The 22,549-nt window shown below is 43.5% G+C and overlaps 1 protein-coding gene across 2 annotated transcripts in view; it reads right to left on the reverse strand.

Moving 5' to 3' along the window:
* Positions 1 to 264: 264 nt before the first annotated feature.
* Positions 265 to 22,549, reverse strand: part of LOC125395379 (carboxylesterase 1D) — a 28,872-nt gene continuing 6,587 nt past the window's right edge. For both annotated transcript variants that reach the window (XM_087900493.1, XM_087900494.1), the window contains exons 4-14: positions 21,160 to 21,293; positions 19,515 to 19,668; positions 17,542 to 17,646; positions 16,198 to 16,302; positions 13,011 to 13,049; positions 9,252 to 9,392; positions 8,367 to 8,447; positions 7,155 to 7,302; positions 3,964 to 4,095; positions 3,012 to 3,084; positions 265 to 635 (exon numbers count right to left, since the gene is read on the reverse strand). In XM_087900493.1, coding sequence (XP_087756619.1) covers positions 452 to 635; positions 3,012 to 3,084; positions 3,964 to 4,095; positions 7,155 to 7,302; positions 8,367 to 8,447; positions 9,252 to 9,392; positions 13,011 to 13,049; positions 16,198 to 16,302; positions 17,542 to 17,646; positions 19,515 to 19,668; positions 21,160 to 21,293 — 1,296 coding nt within the window. In that variant the 3' untranslated portion in view covers positions 265 to 451. The remainder of the gene's footprint in view (positions 636 to 3,011; positions 3,085 to 3,963; positions 4,096 to 7,154; positions 7,303 to 8,366; positions 8,448 to 9,251; positions 9,393 to 13,010; positions 13,050 to 16,197; positions 16,303 to 17,541; positions 17,647 to 19,514; positions 19,669 to 21,159; positions 21,294 to 22,549) is intronic.

A 22,549-nucleotide genomic window follows, 5' to 3' on the forward strand; every position in this document is an offset into this window, starting at 1 on the left:
TCCAGGACCATCAGTCCAGGGGTAGCACCACCCATAGTGGGTTGGTCCCTCCTACATCTATCATTAATTTAAAAAATGTCCTATAAACTTGCCTATAGGCAATCTCGTTGAGGCATTTTCTCAGTCTTAGAAAATCCCCCCAGATAACTCTAGTTTGTATCAAGTACACACACACATACACACACACACACACACACACACACACACCCCAAAAGCACAAACAACAATAACACAAGAACCCAATCAGAATGAACACTGACTCAATTTTGATTTCCAAAATAATGTTTTATTTTTTACAAGTTGAAGCAGCAAGGGTCCTCTTTAATGAATTAGTACAAAATAACATACAGTTGTATAGCCTCAAAGATAAGAAGCCTTGTTCCTCTGTAGAATCATCTGTGGCAAACATGTTTCTTGGCTACAGGCTCTCAAACACGGCTGGAACTCCTGATCAGAGCTCAGCATGCTCTCTGTGTGTTGCCCTCTCTGCTGCCTCCTTGGCCCTGAGTTCAGTCCAAAAAACCACTTCCTTCTCTTTCAGTCTGTGGGCTGCCTGGATTGAGGCGCCGAGCTTCATGTAGCCTTCCTTCTGGTCATATTCTGGCCAGTGGGGCAGCCCTCCCCCATTAGGGTTCCTGTGAACAGAATTTAAAAAAAGAAGAAACTCAACAAAGCAACTGAGCTGTCCCCACGATGCCCCAAGATTTGCGAGGATGCCTTGGCCTATCTCTGCTGAGGAGCCTCCTTCACACCTGTATCCTTCTCCATCTCCTGGGACAGCCTATGCATGTCTAGAAATTTCCTCCTTTTATTTAGATCTTAACTGTCCTCTGAACCCTCAAGTATTGAAGACTGATGTTCAGCTAGTGATTCTATAAGGCTAATGGAGGAATTCAGAGGTGGTCCCTACTTGGAAGAGGCGGGTCCCTGACAGCCTGCTTTGCACCAGTCTGGGCCTCCACCCCTCCATCTCACTGCTTCTTGGCTGCCAAGAAATGAGGATCTGGTTCTTGCCTAATACTCCTTCCCCACCACATTCCTCTTAGTCATAGGCTCGAAGGGAAAATATCAAAGAGCCACAGTAAAATCTTCATTCGTTGATGAACCTCAGGTATTTTGCTTCAGAAACTTATTTATATAATAATTGTTACCTGTAAGTATTACTAAGAACTAGAGCTTTCTGTGCTTAACCCAATGATGTGGATCTGAAGAATTTTTTTACTGATTTATGGAGGAGTTTGGAAATGTTTGGAGTGGGCTGTAGGGAATGCAGAATTCAGTGAGTGAGGCATATGGCAGGGGAGTTCCAGCAGGCTCCACTAGGAGCAAGAGAAGCAAAGCTCATGATGACTCAGAAGAGAAGGAAGTCTCTAAGGGGGTCTAGATTAGAGCCATTCCTTCTCCAGTCGGGCAACGAATTTGCCTATATTTGTCCCTTCTGATATTTTATAGGGTCCCGAGTTTAAAGATGATAAAGCATTTATTGGTCAAAGAGATTCAAGGGTAGCATAGCATCCAGGTTAGTTGTAGAGGGCTTTTGTTTTGTTTCATTTCATTTTAAATCACATTTACAATTAGATCACGAGTGAAAAGTACAGAATAAGAATTAGAAAAACTTAATCTTACCAAAAATAAAAAATAAAAGCATAAAAACCCCAATCTCCTCACCACCACCACCACCACCACCACAAAGGATGTGATTTAGCTTGAGTACAAGGAGAGTGTGAATGGTAGAGAGTACTTCACTAGGAGAAGCCATCGTTCACACCCCAGATCAAAATGAAAGTTGCCTAGAGGCTCACATCTCAGGAGTTTGTAAGAGCACGGAGTTCAGAGACTTGAAATAACCAAAAAGCCTCTGGTTTCACCCTAGTCCTTACTCTTCAGCCATCTTTGCCCATGCCTTTCTCCTTGTCATGCATACTTGAGCTGTTTCTTGGCTTTCAAAGCAGCATCATCATAGGCAGAAGGGTGTGAAGGATAAACTTGTTCCAAGGATGTTGGGTTGAGAAAGTATTGCTAGATGTCCCTGCCCACTGGGTGCCCTGAGGAATAAATTCTCTGGTATTTGTGTCCTTATTCAGACACTCAGAGGCTATTGCAGCTGATGGCTCATAGAGTTGGGTGACATCTGAAATCATAGGTAAATCTTGGTGTTGTCCGCATGGGTGTGGTTTTGCAGACATGAAGAATCCAAGGGCAATGGGGTCATCAAGGCTTCTACATAGATTGCAAATGAAAGAGCTGGAGGTCAGTGTGTGTGTGTGATGTGTGTGGAAGGTTTGGACCCCTGCTGAGGATGATAAAGGCATGTTGCTTCAAGCTGTGAGAGTAAAGCTGATGTTGCCATGGAGAGTATTAGTTAGAAGTGCCAGAACCTGGACCTCTTCCCTAGGATCTGTTTTGGATATGAGAACATCCAGCCCTTGAGAGGCCCTTGGGGCTGACGGCAGCAAGGCCTTGGGGAAAGGACTTCCTAGGCTTTTCAGAACCCAAACCAACCAACAGATTTCTGGATGCTTGACATGGAACCTCAGGGATTAAGCCTATTGGGATTAATCAACCAATGAAAGTACCCCTGGGATGTATGTGAACTCTAAAAGATAGGACTAGTAGGAGAAGGTGGATCCTAACAGATATGCTTCTGATGAGTACTGGAATCCTAGTTTTTCCTTTCTCTCTTGCCTGATCACCAGTGAGATAGAGAAAGGAAGGGATTTAGCCATCACATTATCCCACCAGTTTCCAGACTGACAAACAACCAGAACAAGTAGGTCAAATGATCAACAATTGAACCCTCTGAATCCGTGAGCCAAAATATATGCCCCCTCCTTTGAGCTGAACAGTCTCAGAAGCCCCTCACAGCTACAAATCTGATTACTCTAGCTGTCTTTTTAAGAGTACTATGGTCACAGGGACTGGAGGTTGACCACTCAAATACTAGAAAACTCTCCCTCCCAACAAATATAACATCACACCCAGATCCGTCCAATCTTTGCCACCAGCCTCACCCATTCCGAGCAAAATTGGCCCAGAATTTCATCATTGTCTTGCTGAGATTGATCTCCTCTTCTGAGGCGCCATCTGTGGGGAAGAAAGAATAAGCTTCAGCGACTCACTGAGTGGCTGTTGAGTTTAGCGGCTGCTCCACAGGAGTGACTCTGGCCATCATTATCTTGGGAGCTTATTAGAAGTTCAAAGTCTTGACTCATACCTTTAAGAATAAGATGGTTAATAATCTACACTTCAACTTAATAATAGCTTTCCATACACTGGCTTCCTTTGTCACCCATGCTCATATGCCTGATCCAAACACAACTCTGAGTTTCCTCAGTCTTAGTAGGACTGCTGGTTCTTGGGCCTTTTCTTAATCTGTCTCTGTCTCTGTCTCTGTCTCTGTCTCTCTCTTTCTCTCTCCAAAGTTCCTAAGAAATCACCAAATACAGAGAGGTCCAGAGACACTGACGTCCTGAGAGACACATGTTCAATTGCTAGTTATGTACTACTGCTGAAAAGCAGTGTTTTGAAGATCACTGTGAAAGCTTCCATTAACACCACATTACAAAATATAAGCACATATGTAAACAAATATATGCAGATGTGCAAAACACGATAGACCTTGTTCAGGATTAGTTAGAAATTAGCATTTCCCTCACTCATATCCCAGCATGCTTGTATGGGAGGAAAATCAATCAGTGGTATTCTAGCCTTAAAGTGGAGCCCATGACTGATCTAGAATTTCTCTTACTGGTTCTGAGAAAGACTATGGCTGGGGACACATGAACACATGCCTCCTTCATGCGTGTGAAAGGTTAGGACTGACTTCCAGTATAGCTCAACCCTGTCACAGAGTAACAGAAAAGCAAACTAGGGAGAAATGGAGAAACTTGCATAAGAATATCAAGCCAGGGCCCAAATCCAGGCCTCCAATTGCCAAGGCCACAGACAGCAAAGAGACATTACCTTTTAAAAACGGAGATCCAAATACTGAGAAGATTTCATCACCGTGGTCTCCTATCACTGTCTTGGGTCTCATGTTTGATACAAAGCTTGGGCGATACTCAAATTCATACATGTAGGTGGGAGCCCCGGCATCTGCGGAGACATGGATTCATATAAAGTTTACTCTGCCTACTCTACACTACTGTGTGGTGCTAAGGCTTCAACCTGCATGGAGGTCCCTATTAGGGGAGCAACAGTTCAGGGAAGAGCTTGCTCAGGGCTGCACTACTAGACGACCTGAAATAAAGACAGTAAAAACCACAGATACACATAGAAACGGACAAGGATCTCTTTTATTTCAAGTTTGGGTTTCATACCCTGTTCCTCCTTGCTCAGGAAGTGTTAAGTTCTTATGATGGCGAGGTGGCACCAAAGAGAGGTGAGTTAAGGGAGAAAGAACTTGTCTCCAGCCCACCCTCCTCTCCTCTGCTTTCTTTCTCACCACCAGCATGTCCTGTCCTTGTGTGAAGATGCTGGATCTCTTGCTGACAGAGCACTGTGGCTGCCAACTATTGCTTCTTATGGTCCTTCCCGTTTCATGCTCCCAACCTCGGAAATGCAGCCCTTTGCAGCATTCACAAGGAGGAGGGGAGAGAGTTCCTACAGCAGAGTAACTCAGAGGCCAAAGTGCCAGGTCCCATAGCAGCAAAGTGGGAGATTTTGGAGCCTTACCTCTATGTGTATAGTAAGAAATTTAAAAAAAAGACATGAAAAAAAAAGAAAAAAAATGCTTAGCTGTAAGAACATGTCTTCTATAAGACAGCATAATCCTTTGCATATCCACACAGTTGTGATCATTGTGAGTACATTTCACACACTACTATCGTTGTCTCACAGATGAAGTTACGGATTCACAAGTTAAAACATTATTTATATTGTTGTGTGTACGTGTGTTGGTTGTATGTGGGTGTACATGCACCACCTCGTATGTGAAGGAGAGTGGATGATTTCCGGGGCCAGTTCTCCCCTCTCACCCTAGGGAGCTGTAGGATTCAAACTCAGGTTGTGGGCATTGTGCAACAGATGTTTTGCCCATTGAGTCCCCATAAGGGCTTTAAGTGATTTATGCCATAGGGTATAGAATAATCGGTCTCATTTCCTCTCACAGAGTTCATCCCTGCAGCCACAGAGGCGGCTCCCCTGAGAAGCTTGTGCGGCAGGGTCAAGCAGGAGGGCCTCTGCCACTCCCTCAGTTTAGTAAGAAACTCACACCTCAGCTCTGCAGAACTTTCGTAAATGAAAGACCTCATTTGCACAGCATCCTGCTCAAGATATTGTTTGGTTTGAAACTCTAATATTTACAAAAATTCTTCTACACAATTGCAAACAGTTTTTGAATAGTTCAAGCTGGAACGTCAAGAAAAGCAAAGACAACGTGGGTGCTGTCACAAGGCTGAGCATTTGAACAAAAGGACTTACGGGGGGGAGGAAATGGAAGGAGGACAGAGGGTTTATTTCAAGAGACTGTGACTGAAAACGTTCCCAATCTGGGATAGATTCCCAGAAATAGGTCAGGAAGCACAGCAGCCGCCAGTTGATTTTAGCCAAGACACAAAACAATCACAGCATCAACAGTGACAGAGAAGGGAGAACGGCAGGGGCATCAGAGGTAAGAGCTTCATAATCAAGGAAGTGCAGAACCTACATCCAATGTCTTAGAGGAAATCCCACAGGCTGGGAGAGCAGGTGATACAGGCAGTGTGCTGGAGGAGTGTAACCCAAGCCTGGAGCACTGTGCTCAGGAAAGGGGCCTTTCCTGAGGGAGACAGAGCAGCTTTTCCAGGCAGAAGCTGTGGAACTCACTGCCTCTGGACCTGCCTCACGGAAATGGCTAAAGAGTGTTCTTTAAACTAAAACTTCAAGGTAGTGAGGAGTAACACTGAGGCCCGGGGAAGTCAGAGTTGCCAAATGAGCCACAGGCAGGACACTCTAGGACTGTAGTGATGATACAGACATAATTCTGTCTTGCACAGTGCAAGGCGTCAGCAGAACATTCCTGCTAATGAGTATAGCTGGACAGATCATCAACTAGAGTTCCAATAAGCTGCCACCCAGACGATGCAAATTCTCACATCAAGCACACACAAAGCGCGCGCGCGTGTGTTTGCTTGTTTTATGTATAATTCCATTACCTGACTTTTTGCTGTGGGGTTTGTTTTGTTTTATTTTACTTTTTATAACATTTCAGAAGGGTTCGTTTCTCTTCATCACTGGTCATTCTTTCATATAACTTGCCATTTTTTACGTTCATTGTTAAGCACTATGTTACACCTTCTGTCTCACCAGAATAGATCTTCTTAACTGTCCCTCAGCACGGAACTACTTGAAGGAGTACTTAAGAAAGATAAACACACAGAAGAGGCCCCTGGGGAAAATGATGGTAGCACAATCAGCAAATGTGGAGCAAAGCACCGTCACAGATCCAGCGGTGAGCAGTGGTATACTCTGTGAATAGTAACATTATTGCTCCTTGTTATCAAAGCAAAAAGACTACACAAAGACAGAAGGACCTCCTACAAAAACAGACCTTTGTTTCTTAGGTGGTGTGCGTCAGGCTCTCTGTGACAGCACTGAGCAAAGTAACTCTGAGAGTTAACTATAGCCCTTGTTCTAGGGCAGGCTAGCCTGACAGCCACATGCAGCAACCTTAGCTCTTGCCCCCCTTTCCCATCCTGGTTGTGAGACACAGCTCTGCTCATGCTCGAAGTAGATAAAGGTGCCACAAAGCTAACAGCCTTTTAGAGAAGTCTTCAGTCAATGAGATGTGGCTCCTGGTGGGTTAATGCACAGCTCCCTTGCCTCTCAGAAAAGACAGCCCTAAGACGTTCCTTGTTCCTTAGAGTTCTGCAGTTGTAGCTAAGATGGACACATGCTAGGCAGCTCTCCAGATTAGCGCCCATCTTTTCTCTGCACCACTTTCTTACCTACTAATTGTGTTTTCTGGGATTCTTTTCTAAGTTAAACTGCATGTACACCCTCTTTTCATAGATCTTTACTAGTAGAAAAAGCAAAACAACCTTGCAGGCCATATGGAATCAACTGTTGAGCCCAGCTATCAACAGATTTAGTATCTATCTATATCAAGAGGTGGGCAGGCCAGAGACCTAGCAGGTGAACCTGTATCCACTGCCCATCCAACACCTGGAACTCACCTCTGTGGCTACGAGACACCAACACTGATGGAACGCCGAATATCACATCTGCAATCAAGTCCAGGAACAGGTCTTTCTTTTTGGCAGGGTCATCTGTCCCTCCTAAATACTTCTCAGTGGCCACTTGGATCAGGTTCTCAGGGATTTTCTGAAAGGGATCAGAAGGTGACCACACGGCCGGGTGAGCAATGGGGCTTCTGCAGTCAGTTAAGAAGGCGTCTCTGATTCCACCGAACCCTCCTCGTGTTGCCCATGGGAGACTGTAATAAACTCTCTAGATTCACTTTCTCTTTAAAATTTGTTGGATTAACTTTCTTTTAATTATTTTAATTAATTACTATTTGGGTTCAGATATCCAAGTCATATATTATTACTGTCCCACTGGCTTTGGTGGAAGAGACCCATGTGCATTAAGAGACCTCATAGATTAAAAACTGTTCTCCAGTGGATGTTATCTTCAGCTGTCCCTACAGAAATAGTGCCTTCTCTTTTCTTGCTCCTGGTCTTTTAGAGAAAAGTAATTTCTTGGTGTTTCCCCCCATTCTATGGGGAAAAGACATTTATGCCATCACAATGATGTTCAGAATTAGCATTTCTTTTAAAAATGGAATAAAAAATATGGGTCATATGATTTGCTAGTTAGTAATTTTTCTTTAAATTTACAGAGTCTATAATATCTATTAATCTATAAACAAATCTTGTTTTTGGTGTTTTATGAAAGGTTTTCTCTATATAACAGTCTGGCTGTCCCGGAAGTTGCTTTGTAGACTGGGCTGGTGTTGAACTCATAGTGATCTACCTGCCTCTGCCTCCTGAGTGCTGGGATTAAGGGTGTCACATCCAGCCCTAAACCCCCCCAAATTTTTTAACTGTCTTGGTGTCCACCTATCTGATTTGTGTCCTAAGAACTCCATGAGGAAGTCTTGTGCCTCCAGGCCCTAGCTGCACTGGTCTTTGTTTCTGATGGTCTCCATGGTCTTGGTGTAGCTAGTATTAAATACACCTTTTCCTCTAAAACTTATTCTGAACTCAATGGGATTTTGATGGGGGAGTCACAAGTAGGGGTTCAGCATACTCGGATGGTAAAGTGGGAAAATCAAAACCATAGGAGCTTAAACTTAGGTTTTCTACCATCAACTTAGTCTGTGATTAGAAAAAGTCACCAACCTTCTTTCTTTCTCAACCAATTCCCATGATTCCCTAGAGCCTTACAAGTATTGGGTAGGACTGCCACAAGAGGGAATTGGCCGTCTTCTGGTCCAGTTTGCCTTCAGAGAGTGGATAGCCCATAAGCTGTTAAACAGATGATTAAGCATTATTAATCATGGAGAAGTAACAAAAGTGAAAAAAAAAGTCAATGAAGCAAATCAAAATGGAATAAGGTAGAGTTTGGGGGGACTTGACAGGCATGGGAGTTTAAGTTTTTGAGAAATAAAATCAGCAAAACCAATGGGCATATATGAATGAATACAAGCAACACAGAGAGGACACTTGAAGGTATTGATCACATCAGGATCACATGTTCCTTTAGGCAGTGAGGGAGCATTCAGACTGTGGTCATATAGAAATCAAAGGCTCAGCGATGGAGGGCATAGGCCAGACACTCCCAGACTCAGGTGACAGGGGAAACAAAACCAATGATTATGTCTGCGTGTCTGCATTCCTGTGATGCTCTGTGAAGTCTGCATGAAAGCTGAAGAACCCTGGGACATGCTTACCACATCCAATTTTGTACTCAGAGCTTTGGTCTGGCTTTAGTGTGTCTTCTGGTACTGAAAGTCACATCCCAGGCTGATACCAGGGCCCTAAAATGCCTACTTGAGAGAGCTCCACACTGCCAACAGAATGTTTGGTGGGCATACAGGAGCCTGAGCCCCTCTTGAGAATTTCTTTAGAAAGCCTCCAATTACTAATCGCTCCTCTGCCCCACGTGATGTAAATTGGCACTCTAAAGGGCTTCATCAGAGACTCTCAGTGCAAATTTACTTGGAAATTTTTAAGCTTCTTTGAAATCTGGATGAATAATCCTTGATCAGAGCAGGGAGAATGATGCTTGATGCCCTATGGAGTGCATGTAAGCGGTCTATACATTCTCACCATTGGAATGATCCAGCCAAACTCTTGCTTGTTGATGCCCACCATGTAGGGGACAGTATTGAAGCTCTTCTCAGCCAGGATCTCTTCTGGAGTCTTTGGCAGGAAGACTCTGTCAACCACAGTAGGGAGGAAGGGATAGGTCTAGGGAAGACAGAAATTTAACCTCTGTTTTTTTTTTCTGCCCTGTTACATCCAATGCCCTCTCTTGCTGTCTAACGGCTTGGTCAACACAAGGACTCCTGTGTCTATGGTCACAGAAACCCAGTGCCTTAAGAGGACTAAGTCTGGGACTCTCTAAGGGGCTGGCATTGGCCAGATGATGGTGGTAGGGAGATAAGGAGGCCAATTTTAATCCCAAACAGAATACATACCGCACAAAAATGTGTGTCAAAGTTCAGATTTTATATTGAATCTAAAATTCCCATTTATATGCTAGCTTGGGTTAATTATTATAGATAAGTTTATAAAGTTGCTGAAAGCATTCAACTAGCAAATGTTGAAGCATTTCTTCAAGGGGAGTTTGAGAGTTAGTTCCTGGGAGCCTCTGGTCACAACTGTTTTTAAAATCATCCTTTTTTTTATGAGTTAGTTTCTATTTAGTGTTACCTGATATAATACAACTTTCTTACAATTACTAGATAAAAATTGGTTTCATTCATAACAAAGCACTGTTTGGGGAAAGGCTTAGCGTGCTTCTGATCCCAGTTCAGGTGAGTGTGGCTTTGATTTCTGTCTCACAGTCCTGCTTTGTGCTATGTCCTTCTTTTCCTTTCCCATCCTCCCCAATCTGAATCACACACAAGACCGTTGCTCTCCAGCAGGACGCCCCTTCCCTCCCATCTCCTGGCAGGATGTAAGTCTCTGTTTTCTCTTTTGGATGCACTGTGCTGTTGCCTCATCAATACTGAATTCAAGACCAAAAACCTCACAAACTAAAGCTGAAGGGAGCTCATCGACCACATGTGTTTTCTCTAGAACGTGCCTCACGTCCACCTGTGCTTGGGGACACTGGACAGCTCTTCTTCAGTACGCTGGAAGAGCAGCTTAAACAGAGAAATTGATGTAAACAGTGAATAACCATCAAGATGTCACGTTGCACCCATCATGAAGAGGTCGCTTCTGAATATGGGAGAGGAGTCAAGAAGATCGAGTATTGCCTTGATCGATTTGACTTGAGATGGGAACCTTGGGCATGATGTGGCTTGAGCTTCTTGATGCCCAGAACATGTGGTACAAAAAGCCCAGCTGTGTCAAAAGGGTTGAATTGGGGTTGCAAGTGCATTTTAGCAAGTGACGTCACAAGCAGAGAATCTAGGACTAATGAAGGTATACTGCAGGTCTAAAACCTCAACCAATCTAAACCTCAGTGCTATGGGATACAAAGTCAGTTTTTAGAAGTCATTAGCTCTTTTCTCAAGATGTCTAAACGGAGACCTCTTTCACTATTTGAGGAAAAAAAAATCACAAGTATGGAGCCAGAATCAAATAGGCTAACCAAATAGAATCTGTCCTGGGTATAATGACTGCTGCCTTAGAAAAGCCGGGTGGTGCAGAAGGCTCCGTGGAGAACTGCTCATCTGAAGGAAGATCACTGGGCCATACGGAGCTTGTCGTTTTCCATCTGACGCAGGATCGGAACAAGAACACTGTATATATACGTAAAGAAAAGGCAGCATTTCCACACGGGGGGAAGGGCTCAAGCCAAGAGAGCAGAGTCAGTGCTCTGAGCTAAGTCATGGTGGTCACAGAGGCCTGGAGCCTGCTCTGGGGCAGGGTTAGAGCATCAGAGGGCAGAGAACTTTTTCTCTCTAATATATGGCCCATGTCTGGTATTCAAAAATATCTTCAAGTACTAGTTCCATGAAGGAAAGGTGTTTATTTTTACCCAACATTTGTAATCCAAAATGCCAAGCCCCTTACCTCTTTTGGATCTCTAAGCAAAGCCAAGATTTTATCAGAAGGAAAATGACATATTCTAATATGTGTTCACAGGGATAGGTCTGGGAACCTCATGAGGAATCAGAGTGAATAGAGAATATGAAGGCAGAAAATAGCAAAAGTGCAAAAGCCAGACAGCAAAAGACCATGTGGAGCAGCAAATGCCTGGGTGACGGCTATCAGAATCCACAAGCACATAGTAATTGCTAAAACACCCATGAAAACCAAAACCTCTGTGAGGCCAAACACAGTGCCTGCTTGAGTTAGAGACCAATAGAGTCTTTCCTCCTTCTCATTATTTCACTGGTGTTTAGCAAGTCCTCTCAGATTCCTTCAAAAATATTTTAACTCTGATCATACCTAACCACTCCTCTGCAGTGTAAACTCTTCCTACCTGATCCTCCTAAACCTGCTCTGCCCCTGGCTTATACAGTGAATTTCCACCCTGCTGCCCAAATGGGGCTGCAAAGCTAGACATGAAGCCCTATACCTGTAATCCCGGGACCTGAGAAGCTGAGACAGAAACATCACAAGTTCAAGGACAGCCTAGCCTTTATAGTAGGACTGTGATTCAAATCAAAGTAAATAAAAAACAATATACCTGTGGCTCATAGGGAGTGGCACTATTAGGAGGTGTGGTCTTGAGGAGTAGGTGTGACTTTGTTGGAGGAAGTGTTACTAGGGGGAGCACTTGGAGATCTCAGAAGCTCAAGCCAGGCCTAGTGACTCACTGTCTCTTCCTGCTGCCTGCAGATCAAGATGTAGAACTCTCAGATCCTTCTCTAGCACCATGTCTGCCCGCATGCCACCATACTCCTTGTCATGACAATATGGACTAAACCTTGGGGCTGTAAGCCAGTCCTGTTTAAACGTTTTCCTTTGTAAGAGTTGCTGTCATCATGGTGTCTCTTACAGCATTAGAAACCCTAACTCAGACAATACTATAATATCTAAGCTTACGTTGTGAAGCCCACCAAACACCCATCTCTTGCTTAATCAAAACCCGAGCCTTTCAAATGCTGCTGTGCTTTCCTCGCTTCCTCAGCCTGAAGCCCGTGCTTCCCTCAACATCCTCCCCTCCAAACACTCTGGCTTCCTGCAGCAGGTTTTGCAGTGGCTCTTCCCGCTGCCTGCAACACTGTCTCCAAATTTCCTAACATCTGGCTTTCTTCCTCATCAAGCCATCTTTGTGTTGGCTGGATATATCAAACTAATAGCCAACTCTGTCCCCATTATCCTGTCCAAAGTTATCCTCTAACTCTTTGTCTGACTACAATCTGACACACCCCGTATTTTACTTGACCTTCTGTTGTCCTCTCCCAGATCTTGGAATGAAAGAATACAAAAAAGGCACAGAGCGTCATCTGTGCCACTGCTATGCCCCAGCTGGTCAATCATCTCTTGCCAAACGGTAAAATTTGGGTGGGTGGCTAAGTCTCATTTGATTCTCACAGGGTTTGCAGGAACTATCTGGGATACCCAGGGAGAAAGCCCAGAACAGGATTGTAGAGACCACACAGCTAATGCCACTAAATGCCAACCCCTGCTGAGAGGTAGGAGGGAAGGAGGAGAGGGAGCACACTGCTGGGGTTACCTAGACACTAGGAGGAGACTGGAGTTCTCAGGATTACTCCACTGGGAGTCAGTACAACCATAACTCTGGTCTTCCTGTCTGTAATACTACAACAGGTGACTTTCCCTCTCAGGACCCACAAGGCAGGACTGTCATATCACAATTGGAGATTTTGCATTCACAGTGAATTGGTGTCAAACACTGTTAAGACTCGACATTTGTAATTGTGGGGAAGAAAAGGTCCTTACCTCTTTTGGGTTTCCAAGTAAGTCCAGTTTGAAAAGATTCTGTGAAGATAAAGGCAGAAGATGTGTTAAAAGCCTTTCTTGTACAAAACCCTGTACCTCCAAGGTACCAGGGTTTCCCATCCCCCAGCTCTTCCCTGCCTATGTTATCTGAGGATGAGCACAGTATGGAAGATGGTGAGGGTTATCAGAAGCAAGTGGGGAAGGCCATAGGACCCAGAGTCAGGACTGGAGGAGCCCTGGACAGGATGTCTGCTGCCAGTGTCTATGTTCCTCTTCACTCTCTTCCCCTACTTGTCCTTCTGGTAACAATGCCTCAAGTTTCCTCAAGGAAACAGTGGAATGATGGGAAAGTCATGGTGCGGACTGGGTGATCTCAAGGGAGCTGGGATGGATGTGGGATGGACCAGGACAGGTTGTTTCCCTCTCCCTCATTTCCCAACTCAAGATCTCAGATATTTGTGTGTAAGTCCATGTCCCTGAATGTAGACAGCCATTCAAGAATGGCTATAGGGTAGTGTCCATCCAAGAGAGTTCCACACATCCATTGCTGACATTTGGGAAAGAGATGGTTTCTAAGCAAATAGAATATAAGGTTAGAGTTCTATTGACTTTTCCTTCCCTAAGAGACAGAATTATCTGGATAGAAGACAGCAAAGAACGGAGAACTGAGACAGAGACAGGCAGATTCTCAATGATGTCTTTGTAAAATCTGGAACCAGCCATGTCTTGAATTCTCTCTTCAGAACAGCTCAGTTACCTGAAGATTCTGTTATAACCATTCTTCTTTTCTAACCTAGAATCCTTGCACCAGAAAATCCTGATGCCCACAAGCTTGATGGCACTCCTCCAGCCCACTCTTTTCTCTGTTGTGGGCACCAAGATTGTTGTGGTCATAATGCCGAGGCAGAGAAGCATAAGAAATAGTTTAACAACCTGTGACTTTGCTTGGCTTGGGCTATGAATGCATGCCTCGGGCTATAAATGCATGCCTCTTCTAACTACATGCACATGGCAACCTAGGACTCTTAATTACAGGTACTTTGTGCGTACACTCCTCATCTGACAAGATAATTGCAATTGATTGGCAGCCTAGGACCCCCACCTGCATTAAAACTGGCTGCAGACAATGGCTGCAAAACAATGGAATACATCTTTTCTATCCCTAACCACTATAAAATCTGCCCTCTCATGGACAACTTCTATTCAAGCATATTTCAGAACATATCTAGGTATAGAAAGTAGGGGTTGATCAGGCCTGAACTCGTTTTTGGTGCATATGCAATAAGATGAACTGTGCTCTTTGAGTTCACTTTTAGTAGAAACTTTCCGTGTGTCATCTTATGCTCAAACATTCTCGGGCATGCATAGAATAAAAATCAAATGCTTCATGGGATGGGACATGCACTGTAAGAAAAGGCATACATAGTCTAAGCCTCCAAATCAAAACAGGGAAGCACCCACACTATGTCTCTTAGCAACTGAATTCTTTCGTTTAGTCCTCATGAAAGGAAGCCCCAAACATCCTGTGGAACCCTTAAGTAACCCATTGATGGGGTTCATTGTCACTCTTGACAATGCATTTTTTTTCTGATCTACATTACTATTTCACCTTTGAAAAATTCTCCTCCTTGCTACTGTGAAATAATTTGGACACACCCATACAGATCCCAACAACTGGTAAGAATACTACACTGTGGCTATTATGTATCCCTTCCATGGAGAAGCATCTGGGAAGACTGCTACACAGTATGACATGCCTCTGTTAGTGAGGGGAACACTGTGTATATGTTTGAGTATGTGTGCATATATGCTGGAGCAATGGATAATCATGGAAGCCCTTGCTTAAGATCTCAGATTATCTTGAGGTGTCCTTGACTTTTAGATACTCTGGGTTTTCCTAAGTCACCATCTATTTCTGAATAGTCTGGTTCTCTTGTATCACACAGATAATGCTTGAAATATTTTCTTTCTTCCAGTATTAGAATATAGCTATCTTAATTTTTTGAGTCTCATTCACTCCTCTTTTGAACTTAATGACCAAAGCACCAAGGCCCATATTGATTCAACTCATGGACAAATAGGGAGAAGCCTGCCAGGGTTTGCCCAGGAGTATCCTTGAAGGTTCATTGTCCAGATAGAGAGGCCAAGACCTCAGGTGGTTCTTGTGCTTATTTATATTAACATTCTCTCTACAAAGTTGGTAGTTCTTATGACCTTGCATGCTATTTTTCTCTGGATGTTTGTTCTGCTATGTTTTCTTATGATGGAAAATTCCCATGACTGCTCACAAATCCTTCACTTCTCCAGGAACTATTTATTCCCTATAATTATGTTGAATGTATTCTTTCTCTTTACTGTGCCTTTAAACTCACTTAGTATAAGTATTTGGTTTTTTATGAGTAGTTCTAAGTAAGACAGAACAATGTCCATTTTTTGTCTGCGTTATTTCCACATCCATTGAATGAATGGATGGATGATGATTGGCATTTGATAGGTAGTTTGATGGGTGGATGGCTGAGGGTAGTTAATACAAGTAGGACTGGAAAGGATTGGGAAAGAACTATAGATATAAGCTGGCTGGCTGGTTTATAGATTATGGAAACATTGAAAAGTCGATGAATGAAAAATTAGGAATACATTGCTAACTTTTGATGAAAGGATATTAACATATAGGATGAGCAAAAGGGTGAATTGATTGATAATACATGAACAAATGGGAGATAGCTGACTATCTTAATATACTATTGAGGCAGAATAAGAAATTCTAGAAAATTGGGCTATAAAATTATGTTATAACTTAGCTTCTGTGTCAAATAATACTGTGATGATGATACACTTCCAATGACCATATTGAATACTCTCAGCCCCATTGATTCAGGATGGTGTTTACTTCCAGATCCTAAGATACACCCAAAAGCAAGAATGTTCAAAAAGCAAGCTTCATAAGTTTAGACGGCTGTCATACAATTTTTCATCATGTTGTTATTGGAATACCTTTAGCATATGAGTTATTTAATAATAAGAATGGGAAAATGAAACTCACAACGAGGATCTGAGAACAACAGATTTAGAAGGCGGAAAACTGTTCCATGCAGTTTGTGCAGGACAAGAGGACAGCTGAACAGATGAAGACTGGAGTCAAGCACATAGAGTGATGGCGACCAGACTGTAGAATGGATATACTTACCAGTTTTTGTGAGGTCTCCATGAGTTCTTCCTCTGTCTTCTGGCGTAGACAATGAACCATAACAGCTGATGTGGTAGTTTTACATCCAGAAAGAGTAGCAATCAGCTGCCAAAGATCACAGGCATCAGTAGAGGACCCTCCACTAATGTATGTAATGGATTCTATCTCATATTCATTTCTCTCTCTCTCTCTCTCTCTCTCTCTCTCTCTCTCTCTCTCTCATCATGCAGTTCTGGTTGGTCTTGAGTTTGCTATATAGATTAGGTTTGTCTAAAATTGATAGTAATTCTCCTGCCTCTGCTCCTCAAAGTACTGGTATTATAGGCATGAATCACTATGCTCAGGTTCCACAACCAAATTCTAAAGATAAGTTTTAAAAATGTACTTGTGGTGTGAATAAAAATGTCCTATGTCCTCTATAGGCCCATAGGGGGTGGCACTATTAGGAGGTGTGTATTAGGAGGTGTGGCTTTGTTGGAGTAGGTGTGGCCTTGTTGGAGAAAGTGTGTCACTGGGGGTGGGCTTTGAGGTCTCAGATGTTCAAGTTGTGCCCAGTGTGGGACACACAGTCTCCTTTTGATGCCTGTGGATCAATATGTATAACTCTCAGCTACCTCTCCAACACCATGTCTGCCTGAATGCCATCATGCTTCCGGCCACGATGATAATGAACTAGACCTCTGAACTGTAAGCCATTCCCAGTGAAATGTTTTCCTTTATAAGAGTTGCCATGGGCATGGTGTCTTTTCACAGAAATAGCAATTCTACCAAAGACAGTACTCTAGCCCATGAAGTCTGGTTGTTGATCCTACAGAGTGTTGCCTCTGCTACTAATTGCATTAGTCCAATGAGTTAAATAGACAAACAATTTTCTCCATTATTGTCAAGTATCCCTATTAATATACTTATCTCTAACACCACAAAACATACACAATGCTCTTGGATTTCAGGGCTCCTAAGGAGATCATTTGTTACGGAGGTTTCAAATATCACTTCCTTCTCTTCCCAAAGATTTGACTGTAAGTATGCCACAGAATCTCTTTTTGCCTCAGTTTCTCCACACAGGTGAGGATGATGACTGTGCCTATTTTTTAAGGAGATTTGATGTATATGATGTGATGTCCATCCTAAGACATGTGCAGGATCTCAGGGCATCTACACAATACTATTCACACAAAGGGGCCTTGGACCCTGCACAGTGTGGTGCAGATGGAGTCGTAGCAGTCCTCCCGTTCTCACAGTAGGTTTCCATTGAGTATTTAAGATGAAGCCTATGTAAAGAAAAATCCCCGAGGACCCCAGGAGAGCAAAGGGCACAGATGCTGTTCAGAGTGGTGTATGTACCTCAGCAACGGGCTTGACATCTTCTGTAAACATAGCATTAGTGAGGACCACAGCACTCTCAGAAATGGCCCTGTGGAAGAGGTTCTTGGCCAGAGGAGAAAGCACCTGGAAGGGGAGAGACGAAGAGGAGGTTATATGCTTACAAAGGTGGTCAGTTACTCTTTGAGGTGTCCTCCAGCTGCTCCTATGCCCTGGCCATTCCTCTGTGGACATGGCAGACACAATGTCCCCTGGTCTGCTTCCCAGACATCTCTTTGGTTTGACATCCCCAAGAGGACATCAGTGGGATGGAAACAGAGACCAGAGTAAGAGACAGAGAAAGAATCGTGTGGCAGGTGCTCAAAAGAACAACTGGAAAGACAGTTTGTTAAATCTGTGCCACAGAGTCTGTCCTATCATTCCCATTTGTCAGAATATATCCTGGGAATAAGATCGTGGAGGCCTGCAAAAATTTTAAAGGGCTTATTCTTTGTCGTAATAAAACTCAGAAACAACTCAAGATCCTAATATTACAAAATGTGGCAATAAGTATTTATTCTTACCATGAAGTACTATGCGATTATAAAAGATATTGCTAAAGAAGTATTTTATGGGTAGGAAAATATTTATGTTGTATTACATATTAAAGTTTATTTAGGATAAAGAATTAAAGACCAAATGTAGATATATATTTGGAAGAAAAAAAGGGAGAGCGATTATGCATGAAACAAAAAAAAGAGAGATTATGCATGTATGGAAGAAGTCAGATAGTTGATATAGACAGCTAAATAGAATTGTGGGTTAAGATTAAAGAAATGAAGATAAAAATACTACAGTAATAATCCCTAGGTGGCAGGGAGATGGACAACTGTCTTCTTTGGATTAATCTGTAGTCTCTCTTTTCTTTACTTAAACATTTCCCCTTCTGACTATGAAAACAATATATGTTTGCAAACTAGAGAAAATACATTAATATTAATTTTCTACTCAGCTCCAAGACAGTTTCTTTTCTTTTCTTCTTTTTTCTTTTTTCTTTTTTTTGAGACAGGGTTTCTCTGTAGCTTTGGAGCTTGTCCTGGAACTAGCTCTTGTAGACCAGACTGGCCTCGAACTCACAGAACTTTCTATATATTCTCTAGATATCACTCTGGTTCAGTCTCACACACCAAGACACTTCACATCCCCCATCTGCACCTGTGACCCATGTCTCTGCTCCATCCTTCTCCATTCTACCTGTCCCTCCACTCTCACACCTACTTCCCCAGGACATCCAGGTTCTTCACAGTTGGCTGCCTCCCTTTTGTACATGTGAAGCTGTCAGACCTCAAGGGAAGCTCCACTCTGTCTTTGGACCTTAGGTTTTCTTTGTGAGTGGTTCTGGCTGGAAGTCAAACAAGGGCACCTGCTCTAACTCATGCTGGAACTCACACTCCCGTTTGTACTTTTTACCATCACTACATTACAGAAAAAGTTATGTGTGTGTGTAGAACCTGAAGGTTTTTGAGTCCCTGTATATGAAACTAAGCAAGTGTGTGTGTGTATGTGTGCGTGTGTGTGTGTGTGTGTGTGTGTGTGTGTGTAGAATCTGAAGGTTTTTGAGTCCCTGTATATGAAACTAAGCAAGTGTGTGTGTATGTGTGCGTGTGTGTGTGTGTATAGAACCTGAAGGTTCTTGATTCCCTGTATATGAAACTAAGCAAGTGTGTGTGTGTGTGTATGTGTGTGTGTGTGTGTGTGTATAGAACCTGAAGGTTCTTGAGTCCCTGTATATGAAACTAAGCAAGTGTGTGTGTGTGTGAGTGTGTGTGTATATGTGTGTGAGTGAGTGAGTGTGTGCGTGCGTGTGTGTGTGTGTGTGTGTGGCATTGATTCTTAGGTCTCTGCCATCTGTTGATGTGCTGTGAGTACAATTTTGTAAGCCAAGATGCTCATGGCTGGATTGGACAGTGGATGGTTTACAGGAGATGCAGACACATAAACCCAGGGACACTTACAAGAGCAGAGACACTGAAACCGCCTGCTGACTCTCCAAAGATTGTTACAGAGCCTGGGTTGCCCCCAAACCTGGCAATGTTGTCCTGGACCCAGCGCAGTGCAGCCACCTGGTCCAAATGACCCCAGTTGCCCTTGCTGTGTTCATCTCCTGTGCTGCAAGAGAACAGATTAGTGTTTAGGCAGAGATGTCAAGGCAAAGCTCGCAAGGATCTCAATACCTCAAATGGGCGGAGTACTAAACACTTCAGTCCTGACACAGAAGTCTAGCTGGATCTCACTTTACAACACTGCTCTATGTGGGGCTCTAGGCTTATCTTCCAGCAGCTGTGTACCAAGGGACCAGCATGCATGCAGCACTGCTCTGAGCTAGAGCACAGCTGGGAAGAAATCTCAAATCTCTGACTATTTTCAGCTCACACTGCAGGCCAGGAACCGGCAGCTGAAAAGACATTGATTCCAGATAGAAAAAGAAAATCAGGCCAACACCATGGCAGATGTGGCCTGTGGGGTGATGTTTTATTTCTTTTCACTGGGAAAGGCCTCTTTGAGAGACTGGTTTGGATGGCGACCTGAATAAAATGAGGACACAGCCTTGGGACTGTCCGAGGAGTGAAGTTAGAAGAATTAGCAGAGCAAAGATTCCAGGGTGGGAGACAGCAGTGTAGACGTGGCTGCTGTGGGCCTTGAAAGTGTTTCTGTGTCATTATAAGGGATATGGACACACTGCTAAGAGATAGCACAGGTCCTCCCGTCTCAGAGGACACTCTAAGCAAAATGACTGTCATATTAAAATGGCAGGTATATCGTAATAAATTATTCTAAAATTATCCCTGCCACAGAATCAGAACTTTGATCAGAGTTGCAGCAGAGGTCGCAGTGGCTGCAGAGACCCAGAGCATTGATTAGAGTTTCAGCGGAAGTTGCAGGGGCTGCTATGGCATGGATCAGAGCTGTTCACCAGTAGTTCACTGCTAGGATTCTGGTCTCTACTGTGATATGATTATCTCTGAAAGAGCACGCGATTGATGAGATCAAAGACAAGGTGATCATGTCACCTAGGGCACAGCTTTAAGAGCGGTCTGTAGAGAACTCATGGGACCTAGTTCATTAGAGGGAACTTTGTTATAAAAATAGTAAGACGATCCGGACTGGAGCAATGCTCAGTGCATAACAGCACTTTACTTCTCCTATAAAGTATCCAGCGTCAATTCCCAGCACCCAGTGGCATCTCATAATCAACAATAACTCCATTTTCAGGGATCTTAAGCCCTCTTCTGGCCTCTGCAGGCATCGGTTGCTTGGTTTAGAACCATACATGTAGGCAAAAACCCATATGCATGAAATAAAAATGAACACATCTTTAGTTTTTTTTTTTTTTTAAAAATAGCCAGATCTCCCTTACCCCTAGCTTTCCACCTTGTCATGTGGTCTTTTCATGTACATTCTGTTCTTCTACAAGGTTTTATTTTTCGTCTAAGGGCTGTCAACAGTGGTCTGGTTGATGAAGCTAGCCAATCTTCTACCTAAAACCTAATGTTAAATAAAACTTCTTTGTAATTAACTTTCTTCGGGTATTTTGTCTCATTAACAGGAAATAGTTCAATGTAATGACTAATGTGTAGACTAGAAAGTACAGTATCTTACCTGAAGAATCCCCAAATGCCAAGGCGGTACTGAATGGTCACCACCACCACATTTTCGTGGGCAGAGAGGGCCAGTCCATCATAGGTAGATGCCCCACCCACTACCAGTCCGCCTCCATGGATCCACACCATCACCTGGGCAAGAGAATAATAACCAAGTTTGCAATCCATAGCTTCAGTGCCGTGAGCCCGCTTTTGGTGCTGCTGGGGAGTCGGGTCATAGGTCGCAGACTTGGAAACACAGTGAATGTTGTTTGGTTTGGTCATCAAACTCTATGTTTTGCTCACTGTGGCTGTCATGCAAATGAAGCAATGCCCAGCAAGGCTATACCATGTATCTCTCTATTTCAAACTCTTTCAGTTCCTCCCCAGAATGTAATGTAACTCAGTCCTCCCTGTGTTTCTCATTTCTCCAATGCTCCCAAGATCCTCAAACTGAGAACATCATTATGGGAACAGCTCAAAAGGTATAAAGTATTGATTCCCTCACACCCAGTCTTACCACCCTATGCCTGGGTGAACATGAAGGTGTCAGCTCTTGTATATCTGCTTCATCTCAGTGCTATACTAGACTTTCCCACTGGTAAGTGATTTTTCTGATGAGGCACATACTATCCCGATGGTGCTCCTTCCTAACGTGCCTCTTATGCACACCCAAGTCCCCCTACCCTGCCAATCCCAGCTCATACTTGCTTTCTCTAGAAAGTCTTCAGGCTTCATTACCTCTGTACTGACTATATACCCGCCCCTCTAATAAGCTTAAGCTCAAGAAGAGGTATAATTCATGTTTTTTATTTAAAGAGTACAACAATGACAGAAGATTGAGAGCATGAAAATAATATCCAGATAACAGCAATGAAAACCAAAATTAGCACACAGACCCAGAATTGTCCTACGCACTAGAACTAACCTACCCACATGGCAGGGAAAGTATTTTCCTATGTGACAGCTAAGAAGTGTTCCTCTTTGCCGAGAGATCACAGAAAACAGAGGTAGAGGCAAAGCTTCTGTCTGGCTCCAACCCCTGGATGCAGAGTTACCCAGCCCCTGCTCATGGCTGCAGAGCAGGGAGCTCACGGTGAGGCAGGACCCAGACTGTCCTGCAGGGCTTCCTAGTGATTCAGCACGGCTGTGAGCACTCAGGAGAACTGAGATGCAGCTTGCCAGTCACTGAACTTTCACAGGACAGTTCCCATGTGAGGAAACAGACAAAGAGGTTAAGAAACAGCTCTGCTCTCTCATCCTCTGAAAAGCACAGACCCCGTGGTTCTAAAACCCATGTCCACAGCCAGAGGGTCTCCTAAGATGTTTCCTGTCATGGTGCGCTCAAGCCTGTCTCCTCCCTTGAGCATCCCTGCAGCCTCAGGAGAGAGTGAGTCAATGTCATCTAA

Source organism: Myodes glareolus, chromosome 22 (genome assembly GCF_982192425.1).
Source record: "Myodes glareolus chromosome 22, mMyoGla1.1, whole genome shotgun sequence".
Lineage (NCBI taxonomy): Eukaryota > Metazoa > Chordata > Mammalia > Rodentia > Cricetidae > Myodes > Myodes glareolus.